A 15,726-nucleotide genomic window follows, 5' to 3' on the forward strand; every position below is an offset into this window, starting at 1 on the left:
CTGTCAATTACTGGGCGTCCAGCAACGTAACCATTATGCCATCTGCTGGTCCCAGCCATCAATGCTTTCTACATTGTACTTACCTCCCATCACTTCCTTTGGCCTTCATAGACACCAGCCATGCCAAACCTATTGAGAAGCTTGTGGGCCAGCATCTGGCCAGTTCAGTATGCTGCAGCATCATTTGTCAGGCCAGCCTTCACACTGTGTTTCGTAGTTCGTGTGCATAAGCTGTGCAGACTATTGTATCCCCTTCCATATGGGCATAAGCAGTCTGACAAACGATATCTCTGTTAGTTACACGAACTATCATCCTGTATTTGGGTGTGTTGTACTTATTTTTATCCTAGATCACCAAGTATTTCCAAGCATAGTAAGTAATCAGTTTTACTCTCATCATCTTCTAAATTTTCAGTTGATATCTCTCAAAGCAGGCCTTATTCTTGGCAACTGAAACAAATCCCATCCTGTGGAACTGAGACCTGTGGCCATGGCTCGACACAGACCTGCAGACCCACAAGCGCTACCGGGGGAAAAAAAAGGATAATTTTTAAAACAATGTTTTATGTATTTTTCCAAAGTGTTTTTTACCCTTATTCTTGGGGTGAGGGGGTTAATAAGGTCATAGTTGGGACCAGCAGTTAGTGTAATGGCTATGTCGCTGGACTGCCACGTAGTCGACTGCGGTTCGCATCCCGGTCCCGGTGGCTTAAAACTCACGTCTGGCGCGTGTGCATGCATGCCCAAGATCCCGAGAGGAGAATGGAGGAGTAGGGATTGTGGTGTGACCATCCCCCCTGGGGGGTGATTTCTCGCTTTCTGTCTCTAATGTCTCTCTCTCTGTCTGTCTGGCGAGCGCACGCGCCCTATAGCAAAAACCTCTCAAAAAAAATAAATAAGGTCATATTTACACTTAAAGCACAGTGGTAAGGCAACTGGACCCACATAAGACCCAGGGTTTGCATCTTGGGACCTCCCTGAGCATGGAGAGTGTATGCACGTGTACATAGTGATATAGGCTAGCTAAGGCTGGGAGCGGGTTGCAGCAAGGAGAGCCTTTTGGGGTGCCTGTCTCTTTCTCTCTTTCTCCCTCACCCCAAAAGGAGGATACTTAAAAATAAGTAAAGTCCAGTCAGCTGACTCATTGTTCCTGTGTGCATAAAGAGGAAGAATGTCCCCTGCAGGGTTCCTCTCCGGGTATTTTGGGGATCTTCCTCCCAAGCAGCTGTCTCACACATGATCTGAACAAGATCACATGAAGCAAGTCCTTCCACTTGGGAATGGGCCTCTGCTTCCTATCATCCATGATCAATAGCTGAGAACATTCTTAATTCTCCTGTTTGGGCAAAAGGGCATTGCCATTCATCTAAGATATGTTTCCCCAGTGTTTGGACCAGTGCTAAAGGGCCCAGTTATGAGGAAACTGCAGAAAAACTTTTCAGTAAGCCGGAGGCTTTCTCGTATAGAAATACGATTTTTTAAAGTTAATTTCTCAGTATACACTTCACAGTGTTTCAGTCAAATCTGACCTCACCGGGCAGTTGCTGCACATGCTGTGACTTCCTGTAAATGCTGTGGGGCAAGGAAGGGGAAAGGCAGGAAGCAGGTTTTTTAGTCACTCTAGTGAAAGGAGCCCAACTCTCCCCCTGTCACCCCTCTGCCAGTCAGGAGAGCTTCTATACCAGTCAGGCTCTATTTCAGCTGCTACACATCGAGAATAACAGGAAACTGAGGAGTCCCAACCTGTGGGATTTAGCAGATATGTACTGATGAAAAAGCTGAAGTTGGGGACCAGCAGTTAGCGTAATGACTGTGTCGCTGGACTCCCATGTAGTAGATCGTGGTTCGAGTCCCGGACCCGGCAGCTTAAACTCAAGCCAGGCGCATGTGCGTGCGTGCCCAAGATCCGCAGAGGAGAATGGAGGAGGAGGGATTGCAGCATGGCCATCCTCCCTGGGGGGCTGATTTCTCGCTTTCTGTCTCTCTGTCTCTCTCTGTCTGTCTGGCGAGTGCACGCGCCCTATGGCAAAAACCTCTCCAAAAAAAAAAAAAAAGCTGAAGTTGGGGACCAGCAGTTAGCGTAATGCCTGTGTCGCTGGACTCCCATGTAGTAGATCGTGGTTCGAGTCCCGGACCCGGCAGCTTAAACTCAAGCCAGGCGCATGTGCGTGCGTGCCCAAGATCCGCAGAGGAGAATGGAGGAGGAGGGATTGCAGCATGGCCATCCTCCCTGGGGGGCTGATTTCTCGCTTTCTGTCTCTCTGTCTCTCTCTGTCTGTCTGGCGAGTGCACGCGCCCTATGGCAAAAACCTCTCCAAAAAAAAAAAAAAAGCTGAAGTTGGGGACCAGCAGTTAGCGTAATGCCTGTGTCGCTGGACTCCCATGTAGTAGATCGTGGTTCGAGTCCCGGACCCGGCAGCTTAAACTCAAGCCAGGCGCATGTGCGTGCGTGCCCAAGATCCGCAGAGGAGAATGGAGGAGGAGGGATTGCAGCATGGCCATCCTCCCTGGGGGGCTGATTTCTCGCTTTCTGTCTCTCTGTCTCTCTCTGTCTGTCTGGCGAGTGCACGCGCCCTATGGCAAAAACCTCTCCAAAAAAAAAAAAAAAGCTGAAGTTGGAGGATTTCCTGTAACTCTGGACTTCTCCACATCTTCCTTCCTTCCTATATCAGGCAACAATTTATGGAAACATTCTTGGGTGTTACTGGTGGCCCCTGTGACTGAATAGGTGAAGCATATCTGGGAGTAGATCAGTTCATTCCAGCTGAAAACATTAGTCCATTTGGCAAGTGCGTCATGATGGAAGAGAGAACTTATGCCTGTGGAGTTTTAGCTGAGTAATGCTTACAAGTTCTTATTCAGAGCTCAAGTGGGGCTGGTCCATACCCAGTGGCTAATTGCTGTGCAGAGAAAGCCAGATCCTAGGCCAGCCCTGTGATCTACCAGTTAAGAATCCTGATCCCACATCTGACTACAGTTCAGATCTCAGCTCCTGTGGCTTTAAAAGCACGCTGAGCGAATATCCATGCATGCCAGAAATTCTGAAAGGATGGAGAAATAGAGAAGAAAGGATTGCAGAGTAACCATACTCCATTGAGGTGTGCTTTTTCCCTCTCCTTCTCTCTGTCTCTGTCTCTGGTGAGCTCACATACCCAATAGCTAAATAAATACATAATTGATTAATGAATTAAAACAATGTGAAAGATCAAATGTAATAGCTTCTTTGCTCATTCTTTTCCTCATTCTCCTAGTTAATGAATTCCACTACAGGTTTTTTTCATGCTTCCCTAATAGCCCATGTGAGAATGCTGTATTATCATTTGTTCGCATGTTTCTTACTAGACTGAGATTTTCTGAGATAAAACTGTACCTTATTTTCTTGGACTTGGTATATGATCAATAAAGATTTGATTATTGATTGTTTGATGATTATTCATTGGATAGTCCTTGTTCCCTGTTTTCAAGGACCTTACATCTAACAAAGGAGATTATAAGTCTTAGGTAACCAGTGTAGAAGCTTTGTGGTTTAAATAGCATTTCTGTTTGTTTTAAGAGATTTTTGCTATAGGGCCCGTGCGCTTGCCAGAGAGACAGAGACACACAGAAAGCAAGAAATCACTCCCCAGGGAGATGACCACGAGGCAGTCCCCTCTCTTCCATTCTCCTCTTGGGCACACATGCATACCGCCTAGTGTGAATTTCAGGCTGCCAGGTCTGGGACTTAAACTGCAGTCAGCAGCTATGTGCGAATCCAGCACCTTAACCACTATGCCACCTGCTGGCTCTGATAAAGTATTTGAAATGGGCCTTGAAAGATGAATGTGAAATGTAGGATTAATGGTATCTAACTTTTTTATTTGATGTCTTTATTAGAAATAATTTCAATTTAGGATTGCTTGTGGCATGGTGGTTAAGGCAGCTGGATCCCGCATGGCCTACAGGCAGGTCAAGTCCCAGATCCGGTAGCTTGAGAAATGCAACAAGCATATGTGCAAGCATGCCCCAAATCCCAAAAGGTGGGAGAAATGAAGGAAGAGGAATTGCAGCATAACCATCCCCCAGGGGGGTGGTTTCTCACTTTCCTTCTTTCTCTCTCTGTCTAGCAAGCACATGTCCCTACCCTCTGGAAAAAAAATCTTAAAAATAAAAGAAAGAGAAAAAACTTTAAGTTCATAGGAGCTGTATTATTTGGCATATGTTCCAAAGCCTTAAACATTTTAGCTAGAGTCAATTTATGTGTATTGATCTTGAATCATTCATCGGTTGATTTATACAAAAAGGAATACATCTTGTGGGGTTATCAGTGTAAATCCTGTCTTTATAGACACCAGTCACAAATTCAGGAGTTAATATTTGGGATTAGATACTTTTCATCTGTATGACTTACCAGCCAACAGAGGTCATGAAATTTAATGTCTTGCTGTCCTATTTCATTGATTTTCTTTCTTTATTTTAGCTACAGACCCCTTTGCTTCTGTTTTTGGAAATGAATCCTTTGGAGAGGGATTTGCTGACTTCAGCACATTATCAAAGGTAATCTGCAGTGATTAATGGGAAGGGGAAATACAGTGTTTTCACCAGAGGATGGATTCAGGGTTTTAGTTTTGTAACCCCCTCACAGATATGCAATTTGATTTCAGTAACTCGTAGCAAATGTTGACTTCAGATAGGAAAGGAAGGTAAAAGTAGTTAAAGTAAACATATTTCTATACATAAATAGAAAATGATGGTGGTTTGCTAATTATAGTTTTCTACTGACAGATTTGCTCAGCAGCTTTACATTTAGAGTCTTCTATCTTATAAAACATTTTCCTCTTAATTGCAGTACATTTTCCCCCTGTTAATTGTCTGCATCATTAGTTATAAAATCTGGGCATTAATTTCATCCTTTCTATATTTGTTACTTGGTTTTACATTCTGAGGTTGTTAGGATTAGTATTGAGATAATTCATACAAGGACCAACAGGTGGCATGGTGGTTAAGGCGCTGGACACTCCCACATGGCTGATCCAGGTTCGGGTCCTGAACCTGGTGGCTTGCTTTCTCACTTTCTCACTATCTCTCTCTGGTCAAATTAAAATAAATGAATAATAAATAATTCTTTTTTTAAAAAAGATAATATAAAAATCCACCACTAAATGTTTACCACCTATTTTCTCTTGTAGCCGTAGTACTGATTCAGACCTGGAGAGGGTTAGAGTGTATGTAAAATATCTGTATCATTCATTCTCATCTGCAGGTCATTTTGCTCCCCAGCCTCCCACAACGAACATTTATCTAAATATATTGTGGTTTTTATAGCTGGGTGGGGGATACTACCTCCCACTTAAACATCTTACTGTGCCCTATGGAAACCCCTACAATGCAGAATGATGTCCAGCCTAGGACCAGCAGGTGGTGTGGTGGTTTACATGCTGGACTCCCACATGGCTGACTGTGGTTTGAGTCCTAGACCTGGCGGCTTGCTTTCTCACTTTCTCTCTCTCTGGTCAAATAAAAAAAAAATAATAATAATAATGATAAATAATTTAAAAATTATATTCAGGCCAAAATTAAAATAATAATGATAAATAAAATGAAATAAATGTTAAAAAATTATATCCAAAATGTTAACAGTTTCAGTGTTGAAAAATACTGACCTAGGAGGCCAGCAGGTGGAGTGGTAGTTAAGGTGCTGGCATTCCCACATGACCGACCATGGTTCAAGTCCTGGACCTGGTGGCTTGCTTTCTCACTCCCCTCTCGCTCTCTTTCTCTGTCAAAACTCGTGTGGAAACTAACTAACTAAATAAATAAATACTTTTTTTGTAAAAAAAAAAAAAAAAAACTACTGACCTAAATAGGTTTAAAATGATAAAGTATGATTTATTATACAAGAGTGAATCTTTCAGGCTAGCTCTTTGGCATAGTGGTAACGCACTGCTCTGTAGAAGTTGGATCCCACAATGCAAGCCTAGCGTGGTCAGCCTGAAATACACTGGGCAAGTGTAGGAATGGGTTTGCAGCATAACCAGACCCTGTGGAGGGTGCTTATCTCCCCCCTCCCTCTCTCATGTGTGCACATATGTGCTGCCAGGAATAAAAAGAAAAACTTATAGTTAAAAAACCCGAATCTTTCATTATTCCATGTATTCGAAGGGAAGTTCTTCAGACACGTGTTAAGACTTGCTCCGTGGGGGCCAGCAGGTGGTGTGGTTGAGTTGCAAGATTCCCACATGGCCGACTGGTTTCAAGTCTAACCCAGTGACTTGAAAATCAAAACAAATTGGGGCCAGCAGGTGGCGTGGTGGTTAAGGGCGCTGGACTTCCACATGGCCAATCGTGGTTCGTGTTCCGGTCCTGACGGGTCGCTCTCTCGCTCTCTCTCTCTCTCTCTCTTTCTTTCTTTCTTTCTTTCTCTCTCTCTCTCTCTCTCTCTCTTCACTCTCACTCTCACTCTCACTCTGTCCCTCTCTGGTCAAATTTAAAATAAATAAAGTTACATAAAGTAATTCTTAAGCAAAAAAAGAAAGAAAATCGAAACAGATAAAGAAATAAACAAATATTACGTCGTTGGGAAAGCCATGATGTATTTTTCTATACAAAAATGCATCATTGGGACCAACAATTAGTGTAATGGCTATGTCACTGGACTCCCATGTAGTCAACCATGGTTCGAGTCCCGGACCCGGTGCTTAAACTCACGCTGGTCCCATGTGCATCCGTACCCAAGATCCTGAGAGGAGAATGGAAGAGAAGGGATTGTGGCATGGCCATCCCTCCTGGGGGGTGATTTCTCACTTTCTGTCTCTGTTTCTGTCTGTCTGTCTGGTGAGCACATGCACCCTATCACAAAAAGAAAAAAAAAAAAAAAAAAGGCATCATGACTTTCCTGACAACCTAATAGATATTTTTTTTTTAAAAAAAGACTCTGAAATCAGTGTGCTTAAATAAATTACTTTCAAGTTGTCTTTATAGTTCTTCAAGGTGCTGTTTTGTTTGCATTAGCATTAGATTTTTTTTTATTGGAAAGTATAGACAGTTTTTGGTGTTTATCATTTGGATCAGATATTCGTTTGAGAAAAGGCATAAAGGCCCATTAAAATGGGCTTCACCATGGCATACTGAACCGCAGGGCTGCAAGCCACACAGCTGACTCTAGGTTTCGATTCCAACTGGACTTAACACCAGGAGTGCACTCAAGATCCCAGTTAGCTGGAGGGCTAAGGGAGAGGGCTAAGAAGCTGATGAGGGGGTCGGTCGCTCTCTCTCTCTCTGTCTCTGTCTCTCTCTCTTCCCTCCCTCCCACTTTTCTCTCTCCTTTTTCCTTTGTTGTCTCTTTCAAGAAATAAACTATAAAAATAGAACAAAATTGGCCTCAGGTAGATTTGTATTGAATATTTCCCAAAGCTTCACAAATTTAATCCAGAGTTAACTTTTTTGGTTTGATCTGTTGCTCTTAATAAGTAGTGATAATAAAATCACCACTCAGAGAAAACAGTTATTTTTTTTTAAATTTATCCCATTTGGCCTTGAATACAAAGGTTAAAATGTCCCTACTTTCAGAATTGAAATAAATAAAGCTGCATAATACTTAAATAGTAATTCTTTTTTGCTTCTCCTAGTCCAGCACCTCAACCACCAAACCACCTGCTGGACCCAAAGTTAAATCACTTTTAAAAGGAATGTTCTTCTTCTTTTTTTTTTTTAAAAAAAGATTGCTTCTTTTAATATAATTATTTTTTATTTAATTTTATTCATAATCTTTTTTTTTTGGAGAGGTGTTTGCTATAGGGCACACGCACTCACCAGACAGACAGACAGAGACAGAGAGACAGAAAGCAAGGACAGAAAGCAAGAAACCACCCCCCAGGGGGCATGGCCACACCACAATCCCTTCTCCTCCATTCTCCTCTCGGGATCTTGGGCACGCACGCACACGTACCCGGCGTGAGTTTTAAGCCACCAGATCCGGGACTTGAACCATGGTTGAGTACATGGGAATCTGGTGACATAGCTATTACGCTGACTGCTGGTCCCCATTGTCATTATTTTTTATGTTTTATTTTTTGAAGTAGACCAGAGAGAGAAGGAAAGTGAGAAAGCAAGCTGCCAGGTCTGGGACTCAAACTGTAATAAGCTATGTGGGAGTCCAGCCGCCCTAACCACCATGCCACCTGCTGGCCCCAATACTTAAATAATTCTAAATGCTGCATGACCGTGCACAGTTTGCTTAGTATAAATGTATGTATTTGAAACCACGCATAAACATTTTCTTTTTAACAAAGGTCAACAATGAAGATCCTTTCAGTTCAGCCTCATCGAGTTCTGTCAGCAATGTGGTCATTACAAAAAACGTATTTGAGGAAACATCAGTCAAAAGTGAAGATGTACCCCCAGCACTGCCACCAAAGATCGGAACTCCAACAAGACCCTGCCCGCCACCACCTGGTATGAGAGTTGGTACTTTTCCTAAATGAACTAGATGCTTTTGCTTTTCCTGAAAAATGTTGCATAGGCTTGACTTTCAGTGGTCTTATGTATTACTAAAGGGCCGTAAACATAACAGATCAGACACATGGCAGAAGCCTGCTGCTGTCACTTGTTCTGACCCAGTGCAGACTCAGACGTGTGCCTGAAAGGCCAATGCGTATAACTGTCAGGAGCTGCCATTCTAGCCAGAGCTGCTTTTCAAATCCCATTCATCAGTAAATGGGAAAAGGAAAGTATAGATGAACTCTCTTGCGTTCTCGAAACTCATAGGTTATCATTTAAACAGCATTTTCCTGCATCTTGGTGTTTTAATTAATTTCTAAAAGAGAAGCGTCTACGGCCATACCACCCTGAACGTGCTCGATCTCGTCTGATCTAAAAGAGAAGCTCTCTTTTCCTCCAAAATGTAGTCATCCTTAAATCCTGTGTAATGAGAATACATAGTCTTTCTAGAATTCAGTAATATACTGGTTTAAATTAAGGTATTATTTTTCTTGAAAGAACATATGATTTTTGCCTCACTTAAGACTCCTTTGTGTTTTTGTTTTGTTTTGTTTTGTTTTTGAGAGGTTTTTGCTATAGGGCGCATGTGCTTGCCAAAAAGACAGAAAGAGAGAGCAAGAAATCACTCCCCAGGGGCAATGGCCATGCCGCAGTTCCTTCTCCTCCATTCTCCTCTCGGGATCTTGGGCATGCACGCACACACACCTGGTGTGAGTTTAAGACACCTGGTCTGGGACTCGAACCACGGTCAACTACATGGGAGTCCAGCGACATAGCCTTTACACCAGCTGCTGGTCCCAAGACTCCTTTGTTTTAAAATAGTGACTTTTTTTCCCTAGGGGGTGGGTCCAGGAACAAATTCCTAATAACTTTATATTTTTTGTTATTTTTTTGGTGTGTGTGTATGTGTGCATTCAGCACTATACGAAGGAAAAATGTGTTTTGTTTTTAATGAAGATAAGGTTTATGAAAATGGCTAAAAAGGCAGTCCCCTGAGTAGCTGTAGTGCTGCTCAGTTGTTACGTGAGAAGACATACATGGTATGTTTTTTTTAATCATATGCCATTCCTTGGGAAATTTTAAGCCCCAATAGTTATAGATAATTCTTGCCTTTTTATAATTTCCCCATGGTAGTTTTTTTGTGTTTTTTTTTTTGTGTTTTTTTTTTGTTTTTTTGAGGGCTTTTCACTGTAGGGTGCGTGCGCTCGCCAGACAGACAGAGAGAGACATAGAGACAGAAAGCGAGAAATCACCCCCCAGGGGGGATGGTCACGCCACAATCCCTTCTCCATTCGCCTCTCGGGATCTTGGGCACGCACGCACACGCACCTGGCGTGAGTTTTAAGCCACCGGGTCCGGGACACGAACCGCGGTCGACTACTTGGGAGTCCGGCGACATAGCCATTACGCTAACTGCTGGTTCCCCCCATGGTAGTTTTTGGGGTAAATTATTTTTAATTCTTTGACTTAAAATATTGCATATATAATTGCTTATACATAATTTCTGTTGAGAAATCAGATAAATGTATTGATTTCTGTCTTTTAAGGAAAAGGAACCTATGATATATATTGGTAGTATTAAGTTCTTTAGAATAAAGAATAGAAAAATATAGTTCATTTGCTCATTTAAGTTTTTACACTTAATGTGATAACAGTGAAGGTTCTTTTTGTTTTGTTTTGTTTTAGACTTTTTGCCATAGGGTGCATGTGCTCACTGGAGAGAAACAGACAGAGAAAGGGAAAGTGGAAAATCACACCTCCGTTCCACCAGGATGACGGTCACATCACAATTCCTTTTCCTCCATTCACATCTTGGGATTTTGGGCAAACACACATACCCAGTGTGTTTTTCAGGCTGCCTGGTCTAGGACTTGAACCACAGAGTTGGCCATGTGGGATCCAGTGTGTTAACCACCACACCACCTGCTGGCCCATATTTTTAAAATCCTAAGTAATATTGGGGACCAGCAGATGGCATGGTGGTTAAGGTGCTGGACACTCCCACATGGCTGACCATGGTTCAAGTCCTGGACCTGATAGCTTGCTTTCTCACTTTCCCTATCTCTCTCTCTCTGTATGTCTCTCTCTCTCTCTCTCTGATCAAATTAAAATAAATGAATGAATAAATAAAATAAATTTAAATAATTCTTTTTAAAAAAATCCTAGGTAATATTATACAACAATGCCTTAATTAGACTTAGGAATCTTCAGTATAGCAAGTATATGACATTGTAGAAAGATGAAGGGGAAAAGGTGTTTTGTTGAAAAGAGCACTGGACCAGGAGTGCAGATACTTTTTGGATTCTGATTCTGGCTGTCCCCTGATCTGCTCTGTGATGTTAAGTGTACAATTTTATGTCTGAGCCTCAGCTGCCTCGTTACTGTGCTGGCAGTACTTCTAATTTTGCCTGCCTTCACAGGATTATTGGAAGGATGAACTGAGTTATAACAACAGAGGCCATTTCTCTTGTTCTTTATCACTAGTCATTCTCCTCTGTCCTTTCCTCCCTGTCTTCTTGAGAACATCCTACTCTGGGGCAGGGAGGGGAAGGTTTAATCTTTGGACATACACATGCTTTTTATTTAGCTATACATAACTGGAATGTATTTGAAAGGCATGTGAAAATTTTGAGAAGCTTATTGGTGTGGCTATTTAAAATAATATTAAGAATGTGTTTTAGGTACTCACCCATCCTCCACCCTTGGTTCTTTAATGTTCCCTGTGTACATGTTCTTGTGTGCTTGTGTTTGCTATATTTACTGGTCGAGTTAATTGTAATGATTTTGATCCAGGGAAAAGACCCATCAACAAATTGGATTCTTCTGATCCCTTTAAACTGAATGATCCATTTCAGCCTTTCCCAGGCAATGATAGCCCCAAAGAAAAAGATCCTGATATGTTTTGTGATCCATTCACTTCTTCTACTACTACCACTGCCAATAAAGAGGCTGACCCAAGCAATTTTGCTAACTTCAGTGCTGTAAGTACTGTGCATGGGCTGTTTGGGGGAAAATCTTTCCATTATAGTTTAAAGAGTTTTCAAAGATTATTTGGGATTTTACCAAATTTGCTAAATTTGCCAGCATACTAAAAATAAAGCAATCCTTCCCCCAAGCAAAACCTCTGGTTGATTTTGTTTTCATGGTTCTACAATCATTCCATTGCACAAATGATCTCAGTAGTCCTAGTTCTTACGTACGATGTTTTATACCCTTCTCTTAGTCTGGTAAAATAAATAAATGTAAAATCCTGACAGTTATTATTTTGCAGATGGTTATGGGTGATGGCCACTTGCTGTCTGCCCCACTGGATGAGAAATGCCAGTAATGAGCTTGTGTATTTGTAACCGTGTATGTGTGTTTGTGTATAAAGTTTTAGTAATTTTTGGATGTCAGTCAGCAGCTATTATATGTGAGGATAAGGTTGGAGCATTCCTTGAACAGAAAGTAAAACTACTTACTATACTTATATAGTTGCTTTTTAAAAATATAAATCACTTTTATGAAATAAATCATTGTCATGATCTAAACAGTCTTTACTTATTTGGAGGGTTCTAATTCACTAGCCTCCCAGATGTCTTCTGCATTCTCTCAGAGCTGACTGAAACAGGAAGATCATTGGAAACAATGGAAGGGTACTATGATACTACATAGACGGAACCTAAAAATCACAGTGCCGGGGCAGCCCGCCATGGAGATGGCACTAGCTCTAGGGGAGTAAAATACTGTCATATATTCTGTCATTATTCAGATAAAAAGCAGGTCATTTTATTCATTTATTTTTTAAAAGAATAATTTTATTTAACTTTATTTTATTTATTTACTTATTTTAATTTGACCAGAGAGGGACAGAGCAAGAGAGAGAGAAAGTGAGAAAGCAAGGCACCAGGTCTGGGCCTCAAAACATGGTCAGTCCTGTGGTAGTCCAGCGCCCTTAACCACAACACCATCTGCTGACCTGGGATCATTTCATTTTTAAATAAAATTCTTTTTTGGGGGGTGGGAGGTTTTTGCTATAGGGCACGTGCACTCACCAGAAAGACACAGAGACAGAGAGACAGAAAGCGAGAAATCACCCCCCAAGGGAGCCACACCGCAATCCCTTCTCCTCCATTCTCCTCTTGGGATCTTGAGCACATATATACATGCTCCCTGCGTAAGTTTAAGCCACCAGATCCAGGCCTCAAACCGCAGTCGACTACTTGGGAGTCCAGCAACATAGCCATTACACTATCTGCTGGTCCCTTAAATATTAAATTCTTAAAGTAGCTAACAGAATTGCTTTTTCCCAGATTTTTTTTTTTTTCAGGCAAAATGACTTTCATTACTGGGAGTTTTCCTCTGTCACTTTATACCTTTGAGGTGGTTTGAAATTAGGAGATGTAGTAGCCAGGTGACACTCGCCACTGTTTGCCTACTGTTTCCCTCCTCAGTGTAGCATTGGGTCCTCAACCAATTGCTTTATTTCTGTTGGGTCTTTGGAAGAATCATGATGTATTTTTCTGTGTTTTTCTATGCAATAATGTGTGGCATGACTTTTCCAATGACCCAATAGTTAAAATAGAGGTAGGCAAGAATCTGCATGCAGCTAAGGCAGGGGAGCTACCTGGTTTGAGTCTGTGCTGTAAGTTCCATTGGCTTCCCCTGAGTGAGTGAGAAGCAAAATAGGAATTAGTGTTTTGAATAGTGTAAAAATGGAGTGACAGACTTCTACTGACTTAACTTGTGTTAGCTGGAATTTGAGCTGTCGAAGCAGAGAAACGAAGATTGGTTTTCTTAAATTTTAATTCTCTTAGTATAAAATAATTCTCTGAAAAAATAACTCTTCAGCAGATTATGGCATTAAATATCTTAAATATAGTTTCAGTAATCAAAACCTGGTTGGAATGAATCTTCAGCATAGCTGAGGCATTTTGCTTATTTCATATCCCAGAATCTCAATATAGTAGAATATGAAGCAGCTCATAATAAAAATGTCTTCCTTTTTACATTACAAAAGATGTATAAATTATTATAAATTTCAAAAGTCCACTAATTCCCTAGAGAATAGGAAAAAAGCTGCCATTTTTTTTAAAAAAGCCTGACAATTTCTTTCATTTCATCTTTTTATGGGATTCCTCTATGTGACAAGATTTGAAATTAAATAGAATGTTTTATGTAGTATTTGCCAAAGTTGCTATCTTCAGTGGATTAAAAATCTTTCCTCAATCTAATAATTACCAGTTTTAGTGGATTAAAAATCTTTCCTCAATCTAATAATAAAAGTGTTGAGATTTTATTTAGATTAAATAAAAAAGTTCTCAAAGCCTGCTAAACCTTCAAAATACTTTTTTTTTTTTTGGAAGAGATTTTTGCTATAGGGCACGTGCACTCGCCAGACAGACAGACAGAGACATAGAGACAGAAAGCAAGAAATCACCCCCCAGGGGGGATGGTCACGCCGCAATCCCTTCTCCTCCATTCTCTTCTCGGGATCTTGGGCACGCACGCACATGCGCCCAGCATGAGTTTTAAGCCACTGGGTCCGGGACGTGAACCACGGTTGACTACATGGAAATCCAGCGACATAGCCATTATGCTAACTGCTGGTTCCCAACCTTCAAAATACTCTTATAAAGTGATTTGGTTCCTGTCTTGCTTAGTGTACCCAATATTCTAATAATATGTATAGCAAAAGGAGCATATTTTGTGTTTTGTGGGGTTTTTTGTACATTAACATCTATAGTAATATAGAAAATCTCCAGCAGGATTAATTATCATGTGAAGAAGCTTACCCCAATTGAAGGTAGTAAATGTTTTAAGTTAGATCAGAAAGTCTACCTTTCCTATTTTTAAGTCTCCTAATCTACTTGAAGCACTACTGCTTTTTTAAGTGATGTTTTAATGTTTAGTTTTACAGATTTTCTATCTGTAGACTGAATTAATTTTTAAAATTTAACCATAGTTTAGTAACTGGTTAAAAGTAAATGTTTTCAAGAAAAAAAAAAATAAGTTAAAAATAAAAAGACTCCACAGTCCTTCAGGTGAAACAAGAAGCGCCTTTTTGTAGAAACTATTTTTCCTTCTTTTCTTTGTGTTTTATTCATTCATTCATTCATTCGGTCTTTTAAATGGCAGTATCCCTCTGAAGAAGACATGATTGAATGGGCCAAGAGGGAAAGTGAGAGAGAAGAAGAGAAGAGGCTTGCCCGACTGAATCAGCAAGAGCAAGAAGACTTAGAACTGGCCATTGCACTCAGCAAATCTGAGATATCAGAAGCATGAAGAATTCTCTTGTCTTTTGTCAGTACTACAATATTCTTCCTGAATACTGAAGCTACTTAACAATGTATATCAAAACTACCTATGAGCATGGGAATACAAAAGGTTTGAGATGCCTATAAATGTGACAGAAGTTTAGGATTTTTATCCTTTTTTTCTTTTTTAAAACTCTATTTCAGATTTGACTTTTTTTTTTCCTGGTAAAGCAGTAAACGAGTCAGACAACTTCACCTATGCCCAGTTCTGGTGTGCATTTACTGTGAGCTTTTGCCTGCCTGTGCTACTTTTACTCATAAAGCTAGAGCACCCAAGCTTCTGCCTTCTGGAATATAGAGAAATAGTTTCACTCTCTGCTACCTTGCACTGTAGTTATTCTGATGATAGCCAGTGGGGTTCTTAAAGTTTGCAGTATTCTCCCCTGATTTGAAGGTTGAGGGAGGGGAAGGGAAAGAATATTCTATTTCTTTTATGATTGGTACAAATGGAGTAGTTAAAAGTACATTCTTGTATTTCCTTGTAGTAAAAAATACTGTTTGTTTTTTAGAGACAAAGAAAAATATTTTGCTTAAGTTGACTCCGCTATGCTCCACCCTGGAGGCGGGGAGAGGCATGATTTCTTGCTTTCTGTCTCTCTATTTCTCTAGTGAGTGCACATGCCCTATAGCAAAAATTTCTCTAATTTTTTTTTTTAATTTCTCTTTGTAGAGAGATAGACAAGCACCGCCAAGAGGGTCTTCATGCAGGAATCCTGTCCAGTCTCAAATACCTGGATTAACTAGACTACGGGCACATACGCCTAGCATATACAGGGAAGTCCCATGGCTAGAACTAGGCCCGTAGTTTGGTTAAACCATACTGGACTTCAGAATATGTGGACAGAAATGTGTACACAGTCACGTGTTCACAGAATCCATCCATCCGTTTATGCCACATATAACATAAACTATTACTTGAAATAAATTCCACGTGTGCATTTCAGAAATTTAGAGG

The 15,726-nt window shown here is 40.8% G+C and overlaps 1 protein-coding gene across 1 annotated transcript in view; it reads left to right on the forward strand.

The window, feature by feature from the left end:
- EPS15 (epidermal growth factor receptor pathway substrate 15) overlaps positions 1-15,320 on the forward strand; it is a 52,373-nt gene extending 37,053 nt beyond the window's left edge. Inside the window, exons 10-13 of the mRNA XM_006147245.3 lie at positions 4,457-4,533; positions 8,268-8,430; positions 11,269-11,456; positions 14,593-15,320. Coding sequence (XP_006147307.1) covers positions 4,457-4,533; positions 8,268-8,430; positions 11,269-11,456; positions 14,593-14,739 — 575 coding nt within the window. The 3' untranslated portion in view covers positions 14,740-15,320. The remainder of the gene's footprint in view (positions 1-4,456; positions 4,534-8,267; positions 8,431-11,268; positions 11,457-14,592) is intronic.
- Positions 15,321-15,726: the final 406 nt, after the last annotated feature.

The sequence above is a fragment of the Tupaia chinensis genome, unplaced genomic scaffold (genome assembly GCF_000334495.1).
Source record: "Tupaia chinensis unplaced genomic scaffold, TupChi_1.0 Scaffold000207_1, whole genome shotgun sequence".
In the NCBI taxonomy this organism is placed as follows: domain Eukaryota; kingdom Metazoa; phylum Chordata; class Mammalia; order Scandentia; family Tupaiidae; genus Tupaia; species Tupaia belangeri.